General features: G+C 37.6%; 1 protein-coding gene across 2 annotated transcripts in view; it reads left to right on the forward strand.

Annotated features, from left to right (window-relative positions):
- WARS2 (tryptophanyl tRNA synthetase 2, mitochondrial) overlaps positions 1–17,402 on the forward strand; it is a 115,077-nt gene that overhangs the window by 66,206 nt on the left and 31,469 nt on the right. The window contains exon 2 of one of the 2 annotated variants that reach the window (XM_023222733.3): positions 2,467–2,724. In XM_023222733.3, coding sequence (XP_023078501.1) covers positions 2,467–2,724 — 258 coding nt within the window. The remainder of the gene's footprint in view (positions 1–2,466; positions 2,725–17,402) is intronic. The other variant, XM_023222734.3, reaches the window with a different exon arrangement.

Raw genomic sequence — 17,402 nt, forward strand, 5'->3', positions numbered from 1 at the left:
ATACAGACCTAAATGTGAAGAGTAAAGATAAAACTTTAAAGCGCACACATACACACACACACACATTGTATATATGTATGTGTGTGTCTAGCTATATGTATATAGCCACATATGCACACACCACACACACACACACGCATGCACCTTCATAACTTTAGGGTATTGAAAGATTTCTTCTGTGATACGATAATCTGTTATCAGAAGTTATGTATTTGATTTATAAAATTAAGTACTTTATCAAAAGATAAGATAAAGAGAAGACAGCCATACAGTAAGACAATATTTGCTCTACATGTAATTGAAGAATATTAGCATCTAGAATATGTACAGATTCTTAAATCAATAAAAGACAATCCAATCTGAGAAAAACAGGCAAAATAATTTAGGCTTTTCATAGAAGAGGAGGTAAAAATAGCTAGTAATCATAAAAAGAGTCCCCAACTTCTTTAATAATCAAAGAGAAGTAAACCATAATGAGATTCTACCTCATTTCCATTGGATTAGCTAAAAATAAAAAGATTGCTAATACCAAGTGTTGATGAGGATATGGAACAAACAGGAACTTGGTAGAAACTGCATAATGTTACATACTTAGGAATAGTTCACCACATTGAAGTACTACAGTTGAAGATACATATATATACCTTATGACTCAGCAATTCTGCTCCTAGATATATACACTAGAGAATCTTGGCTCACTAAGATACCTGTATAATAATGGTCTTTTTTGTCCCCATAATTTTTTATTTTGCAAATTTTTAAACTGACTGAAAAATTGCAAAATTAATACAACGAATATGATAATGTCTTAAGAGATGGTAGCTAAGCAAAGCATAGTAGCTAGTAGAGAGAACATACATGGGCTTTGAAGTCAGTGATATATGGCTTGAAACTTCAACTCCACCACTTACTAGCTGTGTGACCATGGGCAAGCTAGTGAAATCTGTGAGCCTCATGTCTCTCATCTATAAACTGGAGGTAATAATATGCCTACCATATTAGGTATTATAAGGATTAAATGCATTAATATATGTAAAACACTGGGCATAAATGCTTGCAACATAGTAGTTGTTCAGTAAATTATTGCTGCTTTTGTTGTTTTGTTTTGGTGGTGGTTAAAAATGATAATGATGCATTTTATTTTCTTAGGGTCTTTTAGTTACAGCATATTACTGATACATACTCATTTTTGGTTTTTCATGATGGAATGTATTACAAAATAATTCAGGGAGAAAATAGCAATATTTTTTACTTTGTATTGCATTTTTTTTCTTTTCATTTTCTTATTATAACTTCAACATTAGGAAGTACAAACCAAAGGGAAAATATGACCAGGGTGCAAATGTTTTTTATAATTTAAATAATTATATAGAATTAAAATTTCCTTTTGAAGAATTGAAAACCTAAATATGATTTTATTAAAAGTAAAAGGAAACCAATGCATAGGAAATGTAAATAACCTTATTAAGAAGTAATATTAGAAATAGAATATATGTTTTCTAATTTCTAGCCCAAGATCTCATACACTAAATTATAATATCAACAATATAAACAAAAATCTTAAGCCAATAGCAGTAGCCTTTAGCGCTAATGCTAAGGCCTTCATTTCCTTAACTACAAAATAAATTAAATCACATGAAAAACTCTCAAGGCCCCTTTAATCTCCAGTGAAATTTGATTCTATGTCTGAAGGCCTCCTCATTGACCACCAAACCTCAGTTACCTTTTCCTTTTGGGAATTCCTCTCTGAACCCTATTCTGTATCATTCCAAACTGGTCATGATCATGTTACCACGTTATACCTTTACTTGTCTTTTCATAAACAATATCGTCTATCTCCTATTAGATCACATTCTCTTGGGGATGCAGATCTTTTCCTTTTTTTTTTTTTCTTTCTTTCTTTCTTTCTTTTTTTTTTTTGAGACGGGGTCTCCCTCTGTTGCCTAGGCTAAAGTGCAATGGCATGATCTTGGTTCACTGCAGCCTCCACCTCCCAGGTTCAAAATTCTCCCACCTCAGCCTCCCAAGTAGCTGGGATTATAGGCACACCACCACACCCAGGTAATTTTGTATTTTCAGTAGAGACAGGGTTTCACCATATTGGCCAGGCTGGTTCCATATTCCTGACCTCAAGTGATCCACCCTCCTTGGCCTCGCAAAGTGTTGGGATTACGGGCGTGAGCCACTATGCCTGGCTGCAGATCTTTTCTCATGTGTCTTTACATTTGTACATGTTTGAGTGCAAAAACATTTTTAATATCGAATTTTTTTTTTTTGTTTTTTGTTTTTTGTTTTTTGTCCCTAGTAGCACCTAGCATAGTGATTTACAGAGTAGGCCCAAAATAAAGGGATGATGATGACTGTCAGATTGTAGTTTACAAAAATATAACTAGCTCCCATAGCATGGGCATAGGATTCATGGGATTCTGTCTCAAAAGCAAATATGTTTGTTTTCCTTTGTTCCAGAAAGACAGCAAGAAGCGAATATTTTCTGGCATTCAACCTACAGGAATCCTCCACCTGGGCAATTACCTAGGAGCCATTGAGAACTGGGTGAGGTTACAGGATGAATATGACTCTGTATTATACAGCATTGTTGACCTACACTCCATTACTGTCCCCCAAGACCCAGCTGTCCTTCGGCAGAGCATCCTGGACATGACTGCTGTTCTTCTTGCCTGCGGCATAAACCCGGAAAAAAGCATCCTTTTCCAACAATCTCAGGTCAGCTTCTCAGATTAGAACTGAGAAAACTTTTATTTGCAGATTGAGGAAAAAATGTTGAATGGTTCACACAGCCCCTGCTTGTGATTTTTAAAAAGTGTTTGAAGGTGACTTTTTCAAATGTGATTTTTTTCAGCTGAATGTTTTACTTGTGTTTATATCATTAACTATCATTATATTGTAAGAGTATTTTTCAGCTTTTTCTCTACTGTATTTGGTAAGTTTATGATGCTTCATATACCAAAGAGTTGTGTTTCATGAGTACTTCTAGCCCTGGTGTTGTTTTGCTATGCTGGGTTGCTTTCAAACTGATTATTTTGTGTTGTCGACTAATCTCCTTGTGATCAGGGATAGAAATTAATGACCAATAGTTTTATGTAATTCCAATGTTGCTTTATTAGATGTTGTATTTGGAAGGTCTGTTGGATAATTCCCACTGTTCATTCTTTGTATAATAGTTTTTGAGAAGATTTGATAGCACAAGTTGGGAAATTAGAAGACAAAGTTTCAGTGTCTTGTGTCTAAGCCAAGAAAGCCTTCATAGTAAAGCCAAAATATTTGACACATATCTTCGCTATGGATGAATCAGTTTATTCTTGGACAGGCAGGTAGTCTGGTCTAGAGACAAGGCAATCAAGATACACCCTAGAAAAAGATAAAAATTCTAACTAGATCATGCCTTCATTATGTATCTGCTTTAACCTTAGGACAAAGCCCAGCCAAGGAATGGTATGTTATACATGCTATGGTATATGTTAACATGCATGCATATATGTAACCTTCTTTGTACATTTCTATCATTATTTTTATATATGTTTTGTTATACATAAAACTTAATGTAACGATTCTTACAGAGCAGACTGTTAAAAAATATGTGATAAATGAAAAGAGTATAATGATCCCTTGGCATCCAAAGAGTGTTGGTTCCAGGACCACCAAAGCTACCAAAATATGCAGATGCTCAAGTTCCTTATATACAATGGAATCATGTTTGCATATAACCTACACATATTCTCTCGTATACTTTAAACCATCTCTACATTACTTGTAATAACCTAATACAATATAAATGCTATGCAAATAGTTGTTATACTGTATTGTTTTTTAATTTGTATTACTTTTCTATTGTGGTATTATTATTTTTTGATGCCTAAATACACACTGATTTCATATATGTATATTAATCTTTTAAGTTTTTAGAGATTAGGAGGGTGTATGTGCAGTTTTGTCACATGGATATGTTGTGTAGTGGTGAAGTCTGAGCTTTTAGTGTCCCTGTCACCCCAATAGTGAACATTGTACTCAATAGGTGATTTTTCAACCAACATCCTCTTCCCCACTTTTGGAGTGTCTCTGTATGTCCATGTGTACCTATTATTTAGTTCCCACTTATAAGTGAGAACATACAGTATTTGTTTTTCTGTTTCTGAATGATTTCACTTAGGGTAATGGCCTCTATTTCATGTTGTCCTCCATGTTGCTGCAAAAGACATGATTTCATTCCTTGTTATGACTGTGTAGTATTCCATAGTGTATATATAGTGGTGCTGTTATTTTTTATTTGTTGTTTTTTCCTAATATTTTCAATCTGCTGTTTGGTTGAGTCCATGGATGCAGAACACACAAATTCAGAGGGCCAACTGTATGTTTATAAAATAAATGCAGTTATCAACTTTGTTGCCAGCTTGGAGATAATTTGATAAAATAATAGAATCTGATCATTAAAAGGACCATAAAGGCAATTTACCTCAACTTCATTCCTTATAGTTGGTCAGGAAGGCTTTACTTGCACATGACTTTTCAAATTCAGTGTTGGACAAATCCAGTTACTATAAAATACTTGCTTTTATTGACTGAATATCTACCTCCATATAATTTCCATTCATTCATTTAATTTCTGCTCTGTAAAAAACACAATAAATCAACTCTGCTTCCACACAACTGCTCTTCAAATACTTGGAAAGACATTTATTATGTACCATTTGTATCTTACTCTGTAGGTCCTTACCGTATAGGTCTTTCCTTCTACAAACTAGCTGTCCCAAGGTCTCTCGCCTTCTTGGTCATCCTGTCTCAAAAGCACTCTCACCTTCTCTCTGAAAAGAACGTGCCTCAAGCTTCATATCCATTGCCAGAGTTGGAGAGCTGTTCATCATTAGAGCCACTTTTTGAGTCACCTAATGCATTTTGCAAAGCACATCATCTTCACTTCATCTAAGCTGTTTTTAATACAAGCTGGCTTTTGATCCTTATCAGATACTATTTCTAAAAATCATATTCCCAGCCACAAGTACCTATTTCCATACTTCTTGTGGATGAATGTCTAATCTCCACAAAGTAACCACTTGCCAGATTGCTTTTTGAAATGATCTTTAATATTAAAGACTTATTTACAACTACATCCTATACTTGCACTTTGAACTCAATCTCTCAGGAATGATTACCATATTATAATTTTTTTCTACTTTGTAAAGAATTTTAGCAGTGACCTTCATAAGCATCTAAAATTTGCAATTATTGAGATATTTTCTTCCCTGTGGTACTTTGTTGTTCAAAATAGCAATTGAAAAAGTAACCCACTATATGGGAGACTTTGTAAAGACTTCCCCATAAAGGAGGGACAAAATTCACCTTCTCTTAAAATGGAACCTAATGAGCTCATTGGGTCTAGGTCAGAGAGTGGAAGGGGCAGAGTTGACTGGTGTGTTCCTGTCTTCTCCTCATAGCTTTAATGCAGTTGTTTAATAATTTAATAATTCACCTCTTTGCCATCCCTCACTTCAGCTCCATTGTGGAGAATTTTGATAGTTTGCCAGCAAAATTTAAGGGAGGCACTCATCTTGCCTACGTTATACAATTTGTCTCACAAAGGCAATATGAAAAATTTCCTCAGGTGTCTTTGTAACCTAAGATAAACTTGGTTCTTAGCCATTTTGTTCTTTGACTCAGGCAACCAACCTTATTACAACTCTATGGATGGATGGATGGATGGATGGATGGGATATTTTATCAGGTTTTCTTTCCCCCTTTTTAAAAAAATGTAATTTAATTTAAAAATGTTTTTAAAAATTTATAGCAATAGAGAGAATAGTATACTGTACCCCATCACTTGTTAACATTTTGTTATTTATCTTACTGATGTTACTTTTCTTTTTTTTTTTTTTCTTGTTTGAAATAGAGATAGGATCTTGCTCTGTTGCCCAGCCTGGAGTGCAGTGGTGTGATCATAGCTCACTGCAGCTTCAAACTCCTGGGCTCAGCATCCTCCTACATTAGCCTCCTGAGTAATAGCTGGGACTTCAGGTGTATTCCATCACACCTGGCCTTTTTTTTTTTTTTTTTTTTTTGAGAGATGGGTCTCACAACATTGCCCAGGCTGCTATCAAACTCCTGGGCTCAAGTGATCCTCCCAACTTGGCCTTCCAAAGTGTTGGGATTATAGGAATGAGCCACTGTGCCTAGTCAATGTTATTTTCTTTGTTGAAGTATTTCAAAGCAGATACTGTACATCATGGCATTCCAATTCCTAAATATTTTAGCGTGCCACTATAAATTCAGGAAATTTTCTTACATAACCATAATACTGTAATGACACCTAACAATGATCATTCCATATTATCATCTAAAACCCAAATTACCCTGACTCTCCCAAAAATGTATTTTATAGTAGGCTTGTTTGAGTGAAGATCTACCAAGGTTCACATATTACATTTGATTATGGATCTTAAGTCTCTTTTCTTTATGCCTTTTGATTTGTTCATCAAACTTTATTTCCTGTAAAGTTAGTCCTGTGCTTGAAAATAATTAAAACTTTGATTTTTTATGCTTCTACTTTTTTTCTCACTTTTGATGTATTGATCAAGTTTTCTTTTGTTTTCTATAAAGTTAGTTCTTTTGAACTTAAAAATCTTAGTTGTTTTAGTTGCTTTCTCTTTACACTAATCTGTGTTAGCTGATGGTTAGTGACTATAAACTACTGTCCCACATAATTGCTCATCACCATTTTCATTAATTTGAGTAGAAGCTGTGCTTATCTACTGCCCATGGATTACCTAGAAATGAACATTAGACATCAGCTCCATTAGAATGGCCATAATGCTTCAGTTTGTTCATGGATGCTGATGGAAAGGCCCTCCTCATGCCTTATCTTACAGCCATGAAGGCATGTATTGGCTTTTGCTTCTTAGAACCATTTTCAGGTAGAAGTATAAGTGAATAAACTAGTCTTCTGGAAACACTTATTATCTTAACCACATGACCCCATTATTTATAGAGTTCTAGTAGGTGAAAAATCATCGTGGCGATGACTTAGGTTTTGTAATACAAAAATCAATAATCAATAACTGTCTTTTTTTCTTTTTCATTTTCTTCTTTTTAACAGGCAATGCTAGGAAGAATTTTTTCTTTTTTCTTTATTTTAAATTGACAAATAAATATTGCATATATTTATGGTGTACAACATGATGCTTTGAAAGGTATATACATTGCAAAATGGCTAAATCAAGCTATGTAACATATCTATTACCTCACATACCTATCTTTAAGTGATTTTCAGATATACAATATATTATTATTAACTATGGTCACCATGTTGTACCAGAGATCTCTTGAACTTATTCCTCTTGTCTATCTGAAAGTTTGTGTCCTTTGACCAACATCTTCCCATTTCCTCTTGTCCCATTCTACTCTGCTTCTATGAGCTCGATTTTTTTAGATTTCACATATAAGTGAGCTTATGCAGTGTTTGTCTTTCTGTGCCTGGCTTATTTCACTTAGCAAAATGCCCTCTGGGTTCATCCACGTTGTCATAACTGACAGGATTTCCTTTTTTAAGGATGAATAGTATTCCATTGTGTGTATATACTGTATTTTCTTTTTCGGTTCATCTGTTGATGGACACTTAGGTTGATTCCATATTTTGGCTATTATGAATAGTGCTGCAATAAACATGAGAGTACAGATGTCTCTTTGACATACTGATTTTCTTTCCTTTGTATATATACCTATTAGAGGGATCGCTGATTTATATGGTAGTTCTGTTTTTAATTTTTTTGAGGAACCACCATACTGTTTTCCATAATGGCTGTATTAACTTTCTCACCAATAGTGTGCATGGGTTCCCTTTCCGCCACATCTTTGCCAACACTTTTTATCTTGTTTTTTGTTTGTTTTTTTGAGACAGAATCTCGTTTTGTCAGTGGCACGATCTCGGCTTACTGCAACCTCTGCCTCCTGGGTTCAAGCAGTTCTCGTGCCTCAGCCTCCCAAATAGTTGGGATTACAGGCGCCTGCCACCAAGCTCGGCTCATTTTTGTATTTTTACTAGAGACAGGGTTTCACCATGTTGGCCAGGCTGGTCTCGAACTCCTGACCTCAAGTGATCTGCCCACCTTAGCCTCTCAAAGCACTGGGATTACAGGCATGAGCCACCACACCTGGCTTGTTATCTTTTTAATAATAGTCATTCTAACAAGTATGAGGTGATCAATCTATGTAGTCTCCAATAGAGGGGATGCTGAAAAGAAAATATCATATTTTCAGATCTATTTTTTAAAAACATGCTTATTAGGAGACTATTTATTTATTTATGACAGGGTCTCACTCTGTCACCCAGGTTGGAGTGCAGTGGTGGAGTGATAGCTCACTGCAGCCCCAAACTCCTGGGCTCCTCAAGCAGTCCTCTTGTCACAGCCTCCTGAAGTGCTGGGAGTACAGGTGTGAGCCACTGTGTCTGGCCAGAAAACTATTTTTAAATGTGTAAGGCTGGCTGGGCATGGTGGCTCACACCTGTAATACCAGCACTTTGGGAGGCTGAGGCAGGTAGTTCACTTGAGGTCAGGAGCTCCAGATCAGCCTGGGTAACAAGGCGAAACCCTGTCTCTACAAAAAATACAAAAATTAGCCAGGCATGGCATTGCATGCCTGTGGTCCCAGCTACTCGGGAGGGAGGCTGAGGCAGGAGAATTGTGTGAACCCAGGAGGCAGAGGTGGAAGTGAGCGAAGATCACACCACTGCCCTCCAGCCTGGGCGACAGAGCAAGAACTTGTCTCAAAAAAGAAAACCACAATGTGTTAGTTTACCAAGCCATTTCACGTATATGACTTCTCTCTTCATCATCAAAACAGTCACAGGAGTTAGATATTACTGTTATCTTTCACTGATGAATAAATTAAGGCATGAAGAGATTAAGTAAATTGCAAATGTACTTAAAATGATCTTTGAGCAGTATCTCATACTTAGTAAATACTCAGCATATAGAACTTTTTCATTAGCTGCCTAAGGTCACCCAGCTCGTAGGTGGCAAAGCCAGGGCTTTTACAGTTTTCCCCTAAAGCACCACTTATGGAAGATGTACTCATGAGGCGGGAATCTTGTTCTGCCCCCTGCCTACGCACCCTACTCCAGCCCTCATGTCTGTGCCTCTGGAGATGCTGGTAGAGGGGAAGTGGGGAGTTGGAGCTGACCTCAAGGACCTCATTATTTCTTACCTGAACAATTAAATTACCCTTTCACTCCTGCCCTAGGCTTATGGTTTGGCAGTTCATTCCCCACAATGCAGCCATAGTCACCTTTCTACTAAAAATATATCAGCATCTCTCTCCTGCCCTCAGGTAAAAATCTAAACCCAGCTTAGCTAGAAATCCCTTAAAAAATGAAGCCCCAGAGTACACTAGACCAGTGTTTCTTCTACTACACCACTAAGTTATGCAGACCTTTTATTATCAGTTTATTTTGTGCTTGGATGATCTGATTAACTTCTACCAATGACCCTTTAAAGCTGAAGCCAAAATACTTTCTTCAGGTTTAATTTTGAGAAGATTTGATAAATCAGTCCTTAACTTACAAAACAGATAAATTAGATATTATTTATCTACATTTTTAAAAGGCTTTTTGCTAGTTCCTTTATACTGGTAGGTTTATTGTGTACTTAAGCATTTAACTGATCATTAAATATGTAACAGAAAGGATAAGAATTTAGAAAACAATTTTATTTAATGTTTTGGGAGCCAATTCCAGTTACATTAGTTATACCCACCTCCCCATCACACAATTATTTACAAGTAAAATTAAGAATTTTTGAAATTATGAGTTAGAGAAAAATATTATTTTATGATGTGCTTTCTTCAGTTATATTCATTGTGTTAAGTCAATTACTTACAGCTAAATTAGAAAGGCTATTTTTCTGTGGGCTATTGTTGAACATCAGAAAAAGTTCTAATAATGGCTTGAAATAGGGAAAGGATTTAGCTATGTTACAATGTTGACTTTTACCAGTAATTTTCATCTCCAATCCTTTGCATTCTTTCTCAGCAGTCTGACTGGAACAATTCAGACTTACTGAAGATTTTTCTCATTATTTTCTTTTTCTTTCTCTCCCACTGGCCTCTAGTTATGTGCTTCCCCTAAAATATGTTCACCATATGTGCGGAATTTTATAGACCCTCTCCGCTCAAAGGTGTGTGTGTGTGTGTGTGTGTGTGTGTGTGTGTGTGTGTGTGTGGCAGAGAGAGAGAGAGACACGTCGTGGGAAGGGGATCATGCCTATGTGTGTGTTTGGCAGAGGTTTCCATCCCCACGCCAGAGTCAATGGTCTTTTATTTCTAGCAAACCAGCAGGCCTGAGTGCAGATCCAATCTGAGTCCTACAGCTGTCTGGGGTATAGGCCTCTTCATCTTTCACTGTTACTATGCAGATGAAAGATAAAAAGTGGAGGACCTAGCTCTAGGCACTGGATTTCTGCCAAGGCAAGGAGAAAAGGACAGTTGGGGCCACCAGATAATTGTATTATGAGGGTCCAAAGAGATGAAGGAAAAGTGAGGGAGGAGAGGGGGATTTGCATCTCTGGAATGTGGGCTCATTCTCTAATTAGAGTTATGTTGTTTCCCAGGAAACAAAAATCAATAATGATAAAAGAAGAGAGACGATAGAGGAATTGGTTTCTGAATGATGGCCAAAGTAACTGACTACATAAATCTTGGCTTCCTGTACATAAATAAAAGTTATACCTCACCAATTGTCCCTTGTCTTAGAGGTATAAAACCAAGGCCTTAAACTGGACAGAGAGTCTAGTGCTTCCCTTTATTCTAGTAATTTAGGAAACATATTTGAGTGTATTTATATTTGTTAGACTCTCAAAGTTGTTTGCTGCGAACATCAGGTGCTCTTTCAGCTCACAATGGAAAGGGAGCAAATGTCTGCATAGATTAGTAGACTTGGAGAATATATTTGTAAAATTGGCATCACCTCCAAAGTTCCTAGGGGGAGATAAGAATCTAAATGGCCCATGGTATAAATAATAAGTTTGGAAAACTATTATATAATCAGACTCTGCATGTATTTCCTTCTCCACAGTTTCCAATAATACTACTTCCTTCCGTGGATCTATACTCCTCTGTGACATGATGAACAAGTTGCAGTACTTGTGTTACTTCTATGCTGGACATAGGAACAGGTGATAGGTTAATTATACCTTCAAGAAGAGTTCTTTTCTTGCTGTCAAAACAATAGTGAAAAAAAAATACAGGCTTTGAAGCCAGATATACTCAGCTTGAATCTTACTGTCACTTCTTTTTGGTTGTGAGACTATGGGCAAGTGGCTCAAGCTCTCTGAACCCCATTTTTAATGTCTATAATAGCAATTTAAATAAGATAATATATTTTGTCTAGCAAATGTTAACTTTCTATCACCCTCCTCCACTATACACAATGCTCCCACCCTAGGCTCCTTGATACTGAGAAGGATTTATATAAGGGTAGAGTGGGATTAGAAGATGGAGATAAAGTTAATGACAATGCCTCTTTTTATCTTCAATAATAAAGTATTTTCAGAAGAGTTTGTTGTCTAAGGTTTTTTGAGGACTTTTTAAGAAATATTTCAAACTTTCATAAAAGTATGAAGATGAATGGCTGCCTTTTGAATTGCTTACCTTTTGGCATACTTGCTTCATGTGGTTTTTGTTTTTTACACATTAAACATTACAAGTATAATAGAAAGTTTTCTGCTTAGCTCTAATGCCGTTTTCCTCTGTGCCTTCCCAGAGGTAACCACTATTATATTGATTTGATACTCATGATTCCCACAAATGTGTTTCTATTTGTTGCATATAATATAGCCATTAACAATCTATATTATTTGTTTTGCATGTTTTAAAACTATGTGAATGGCATCATGCTGCCCACATCCTCTCGCATCTATTTTTTGTGTACAATGTTACATGCTTGGGATTTATTTAGTTTGACTGCTGTATAGTATTCCATTGTCTGCCTCCTTCACAGTTTATCCATTTTCCTGGCAAAGGATATTTGGATTTTCTTTCCAGCTTTTTGTTACTGCAAACAGTACTACAGATGGCATACTTTTATCTGCCTTTTGTACACATGTGAAAGACTTTCTTTAGTTGTATTAATATATGCCTAAGAGTGTATTCAGGAGGATATATGATATATACATCATCAGCCTCAGTGGATGATGCCCGCTTGTTCTCCAAAATGGTATTCTAACTTACATTACCACCAATAGGAACCGTCCTTGGCAAGGGAGTGTGATAAAGCTGTTCTTTTATATTATCTCTGGAATGTGGTAAGTTTTGTTTTTCACATTTAAGACTGAGCTATGTAGATCTTACAAATTCTGTCACATTTTATTTACAATATTATTAAAAATCACATTGGTTAATACCACGGCTCTCATCAGGAATGTCTTGACATATTGGAAGCTGTCTAATGCATAATGATGGATGTATGTTTTCTAAAATTCTGATTTATGCTGGAAAGATGAAATGTTTATAACCAATACCTTCTGTGGGTTGTTTTCTTTGAAATACCTTTGTTCCTTTGTTACCTCTTGATGAATTTTGTTAGACTACTCTGTTAATCATTTAGAGGATATACTTCTGATTTTGTGAGGCTCTTATTCTATCTTTGTTTTTTATTTATTTCCGTTTTTTTTTTTTGAGACAGAGTCTCACACTGTTACCCAAGGTGGAGTGCAGTGACATGATCTCAGCTCACTGCAATCTCTGCCTTCTGGGTTCAAGCTATTCTTGTGCCTCAGCCTCCCAAGTAGCTGGGATTACCGGCACCCACTACCATGCCAGCTGATTTTTGTATTCTTATTTAGTAGAGACGGAGTTTCGCCATGTTGGCCAGGCTAATCTCAAACTCCTGACCTCAAGTGATCCGCCTGCCTCCTTTGTTTTTTATTTCATTAGTTTCAACCCCTCTTCCATTTTATTTTGTTTGAAATTTTGTGGTTGTGCTTTTACTAACTTCTTGAGTGGACCTCATTAATTTTCAACCATTTTTCTTTCTAATATAAACATTTAAGAATGCAGTATAAATTTCCTTCTAAGTTCTGTTTTATCAGCATCAACAAAGTTGTGATATGTTATAGTATTTTCACTGTAAATCAGTTCTGAATAATTTCTAATTTTCACCATTATTCCTTATTTGATCTATCATTTATTTAGAAGTATGTGTTTAAATTTCCAAGTACAGGGCTCTTTCTTTTAACCTAACTTTTAAAAAAAATTGATTTCTAATTTCATTACATATTAATCAAAGAATATAGTCTCAGTGCTTTCAGATCTCTTGTATTTTTAAAGCTTTAATTTAGCAAATGGTGAATTTTTACAAATGTTCTATTTGCGCTTGAAAATACTTTCTATTTTCTGATTCAGTGAATTTCAAACTTTTTATTGTTTATGACTATCAGTAAAAAAATTTTGAGGCCGGGCGCGGTGGCTCAAGCCTGTAATCCCAGCACTTTGGGAGGCCGAGACGGGCGGATCACGAGGTCAGGAGATCGAGACTATCCTGGCTAACACGGTGAAACCCCGTCTCTACTAAAAAAATACAAAAAACTCGCCGGGCAAGGTGGCGGGCGCCTGTAGTCCCAGCTACTCCGGAGGCTGAGGTAGGAGAATGGCGTAAACCGGGGAGGCAGAGCTTGCAGTGAGCTGAGATCTGGCCACTGCACTCCAGCCTGGGCGACAGAGCGAGACTCCGTCTCAAAAAAAAAAAAAAAAAAAAAAAATTTGAGATTTTCCCTTAAGATAGGTATATACTGTACATCATTGTGTTAGTCTGTTTTCATGCTGCTGATAAAGACATACCTGAGACTGGGAAGAAAAAGAGTTTTAATTGAACTTACAGTTTTACATGGGGAGGCCTCAGAATCATGGCGGGAGGTTAAAGGCACTTCTTACATGCCAGCGGCAAGAGAAAAATGAGGAAGAAGCAAAAGTGGAAACCCCTGATAACCTATCAGATCTGGTGAGACTTATTCACTATCAATAGCATGGGAAAGACTGGCTCTCACGATTCAATTACCTCCCGCTGGGTCCCTCCCACAACATGTGGGAATTCTGGGAGATATAATTCAAGTTGAGATTATATGGGGACACAGCCAAACCATATCATTCCAACCCTGGCCCCTCCAAATCTCATGTCCTCACGTTTCAAAACCAATCATGCCTTCTCAACAGTCCCCCAAAGTCTCAACTCATTTCAGCATTGACCCAAAATCCCCAGTCCAAAGTCTCATCTGAGACAAGGCAAGTGCCTTCTGCCTATAAGCCTGTAAAATCAAAAGCAAGCTAGTTACTTCCTAGATACAATGGAGGTACAAGTCCTGGGTAAATACAGCCATTCCAAATGGGAGAAATTGGCCAAAACAAAGGGGTTACAGGGCTCATGCAAGTCCGAAATCCAGCGGGGTGGTCAAATCTTAAAGCTCCAAAATGATCTCCTTTGACTCCAGGTCTCACACCCAGGTCACGCTGATGCAAGAGGTGGGTTCCCATGGTCTTGAGCAGCTCCACTCCTATGGCTTTGCAAGGTACAACCTCTCTCCTGGCTGCTTTCACAGGCTGGCATTGAGTGTCTGTGGCTTTTCCGGGCTCACGGTACAAGCTGTCAGTGGATCTACCATTCTGGGGTCTGGAGGATGGTGGCCCTCTTCTCACAGCTCCACTAGGCAGTGCCCCAGTAGGTACTCTGTGTGGGGGCTCCAACCCCACATTTCCTTTCCACAGTATCCTAGCAGAGGTTCTCCATAAGGGCCTTGCCCCTGCAGCAAACTTTTGCCTGGGCATCCAAGGCATTTCCATACGTTTTCTGAAATCTAGGTGGAGGTTCCCAAACCTCAGTTCTTGACTTCTGTGCACCTGCAGGCTCAAGGCAAGGCTTGGGGCTTCCAGCCTCTAAAGCCACTGCCTGAGCTCTATCTTGGCCCCTTTCAGCCACAGCTGGAGTGGCTGGGACACAGGGTGCCAAGTCCCTAGGCTGCACACAGCACCAGTACCCTGAGCCTGGCCCACAAAACCACTTTTTCCTCCTGGGCCTCTGGACTTGTGATGGGAGGGGCTGCCATGAAGGTCTCTGACATGGCCTGGAGACATTTTCCCCACAGTCTTGAGGATTAACATTAGGCTCCTTGCTACTTATGCACATATCTGCAGTGGGCTTGAATTTCTCCCCAGAAAATTCGTTTTTCTTTTCTATCACATAGTCAGGCTGCAAATTTTCCAAACTTTTATGCTCTGCTTCCCTTATAAAACTGGATGCCTTTAACAGTACCCAAGTCACTTTTTGAATGCTTTGTTGCTCAGAAATTTCTTCTGCCAGACACCCTAAATCATCTTTCTCAAGTTCAAAGTTCCACAAATCTCTAGGGCAGGTGCAAAATGCTGCCAATCTTTTTGCTAAAACATAACAAGTCACCTTTGCTCCAGGTCCCAACAAGTTCCTAATCTCCATCTGAGACCACCTCAGTCTGGACATTATTGTCCATATCACTATCAGCATTTTGGGCAAAGCCATTCAACAAGTCTCTAGGAAGTTTCAAATTCTCCCTCGTCTTCCTGTCTTCTTCTGAGCCCTCCAAACTGTTCCAATCCCTGCCTGTTACTCAATTCCAAAGTCACTTCCACATTTTCAGGTATCTTTTCAACAATGCCCCACTCTACTGGTACCAATTTACTGTATTAGTCTGTTCTCAGGATGCTGATAAAGACATACCTGAGACTGGGAAGAAAAGAGGTTTAATTGGACTTAAAGTTCCACATGGCTGGGGAGGCCTCAGAATCATGGCAGGAGGCAGAAGGCACTTCTTACATGGAGGTGGCAAGAGAAAAATGAAGAGGAAGCAAAAGTGGAAACCCCTGATAAACCCATCAGATCTTGTGAGACTTATTCACGATCATGAGAACAGCACAGGAAACACCGGTCCCCGTGATTCAGTTACCTCCTCTTGGGTCCCTCCCACAGCACATGGGAATTCTGGGAGATACAATTCAAGTTGAGATTATATGGGGACACAGCCAAACCGTATCAATCATACAACTTTTCTATAAAGCAAAAATTTAAAAGATGGGATTAAAAAATGAATATAAGTAAAAGTCCTTTTTAAAAAAAAAAATTGCTGTGCTTCAGGAGACAGTCTCGCACAGCTTCTGAGAATCAGAAATCTCATTTTGGAAATCACTGTTTTAATTGTTCATCTCCAGTGGCCACCATGCTATCTTTGTAAGTTCAAGTAAATATTCAGAATCAGGAGACTACCATAGGTTATGTTTGGTACTAGTCTACTTAAAAGGGCATAGAACAAGAACCTTAGCTTGCCAGCAAGGTAGCTTCTCTAAACAAGAGTCCTTACTAGAGCAGTCCCTGCAGCAGTATGCAGCTAGCTCCAGGAGGTATCTTGTCTCCAGGTATACACATAGGTCTAGGAACTATTTTTTCTCCAGCTCAAATGCAAGGAGATGAGATCTACATTAGTGGGTGGTACGATCTCCCTTACCAAAGAAGCTTCATTTTTCCACAAGAGCCAATATCTGTTTTTACATTTCATGTATAGACTTTGTGGTCACTGAAAGAGATGTACCAGTTACCAGAGTCACTCTACTCAGGAAAGCCTACTCTATGACTTTCTCTCGAGTATTTATAGTTCTCTAAGCCTAGATGTACTTTACCAGCTGGGGATTATTTTTATCATAAGCAATGTTGCCTAGCAGTGTTGTTAACACATACTGTTTTATCTGGTAAATACAGACCTAGGTTGTTGATCCAGAGTCAGAGTCTCATAGAGCAGGTGAAAGTGTTTTGTTAATCTGCTCACTCAGTTGGCTACTAGATTCCATTAACTAATAGAATCCGTTAGATCAGTCATGTTGCTGCTCTTTTGATTCTCTGCTACCATTTCTGTACTTACAAACAGAGCAATAACCTGTGAATACTTTAATGCTGTAAAAATAACTATGAGGAATTAGTTTCTCCCTAAGGAAGAAGGTATCATCCAACTTCCTGATCCTAAATATGTAGTTTCATGAGACTATGTTCCTTTATTTTTTCAGTCTTCTATCTCTATCTTCCTTAAGTGAGTCAGTTTCTACCGATCTGTCTTTTCATTCAGTGACTCTTCTGTCCTCCCAATCTGTGTTTAAGACTTTATAATGATATTATTTCAGATATTATATGTTTTTATTCTAGTATGTTTATTTGCTCTTTTTTATTGTTTAAAAAATTTATCTGCTGACATTTTCTGCTTATTCATTTCAGGAATATTTTCATTTGTATCTTTAAGCATAGTTGTAATAATCACTTCAAAATTTTTGGTCATTAAATACACCTGGAACATCTCATGTTTGGTCTCCATTGACTGCCTTCTTTCTTAAGA

The sequence above is a fragment of the Piliocolobus tephrosceles genome, chromosome 1, assembly GCF_002776525.5.
Source record: "Piliocolobus tephrosceles isolate RC106 chromosome 1, ASM277652v3, whole genome shotgun sequence".
NCBI lineage: Eukaryota > Metazoa > Chordata > Mammalia > Primates > Cercopithecidae > Piliocolobus > Piliocolobus tephrosceles.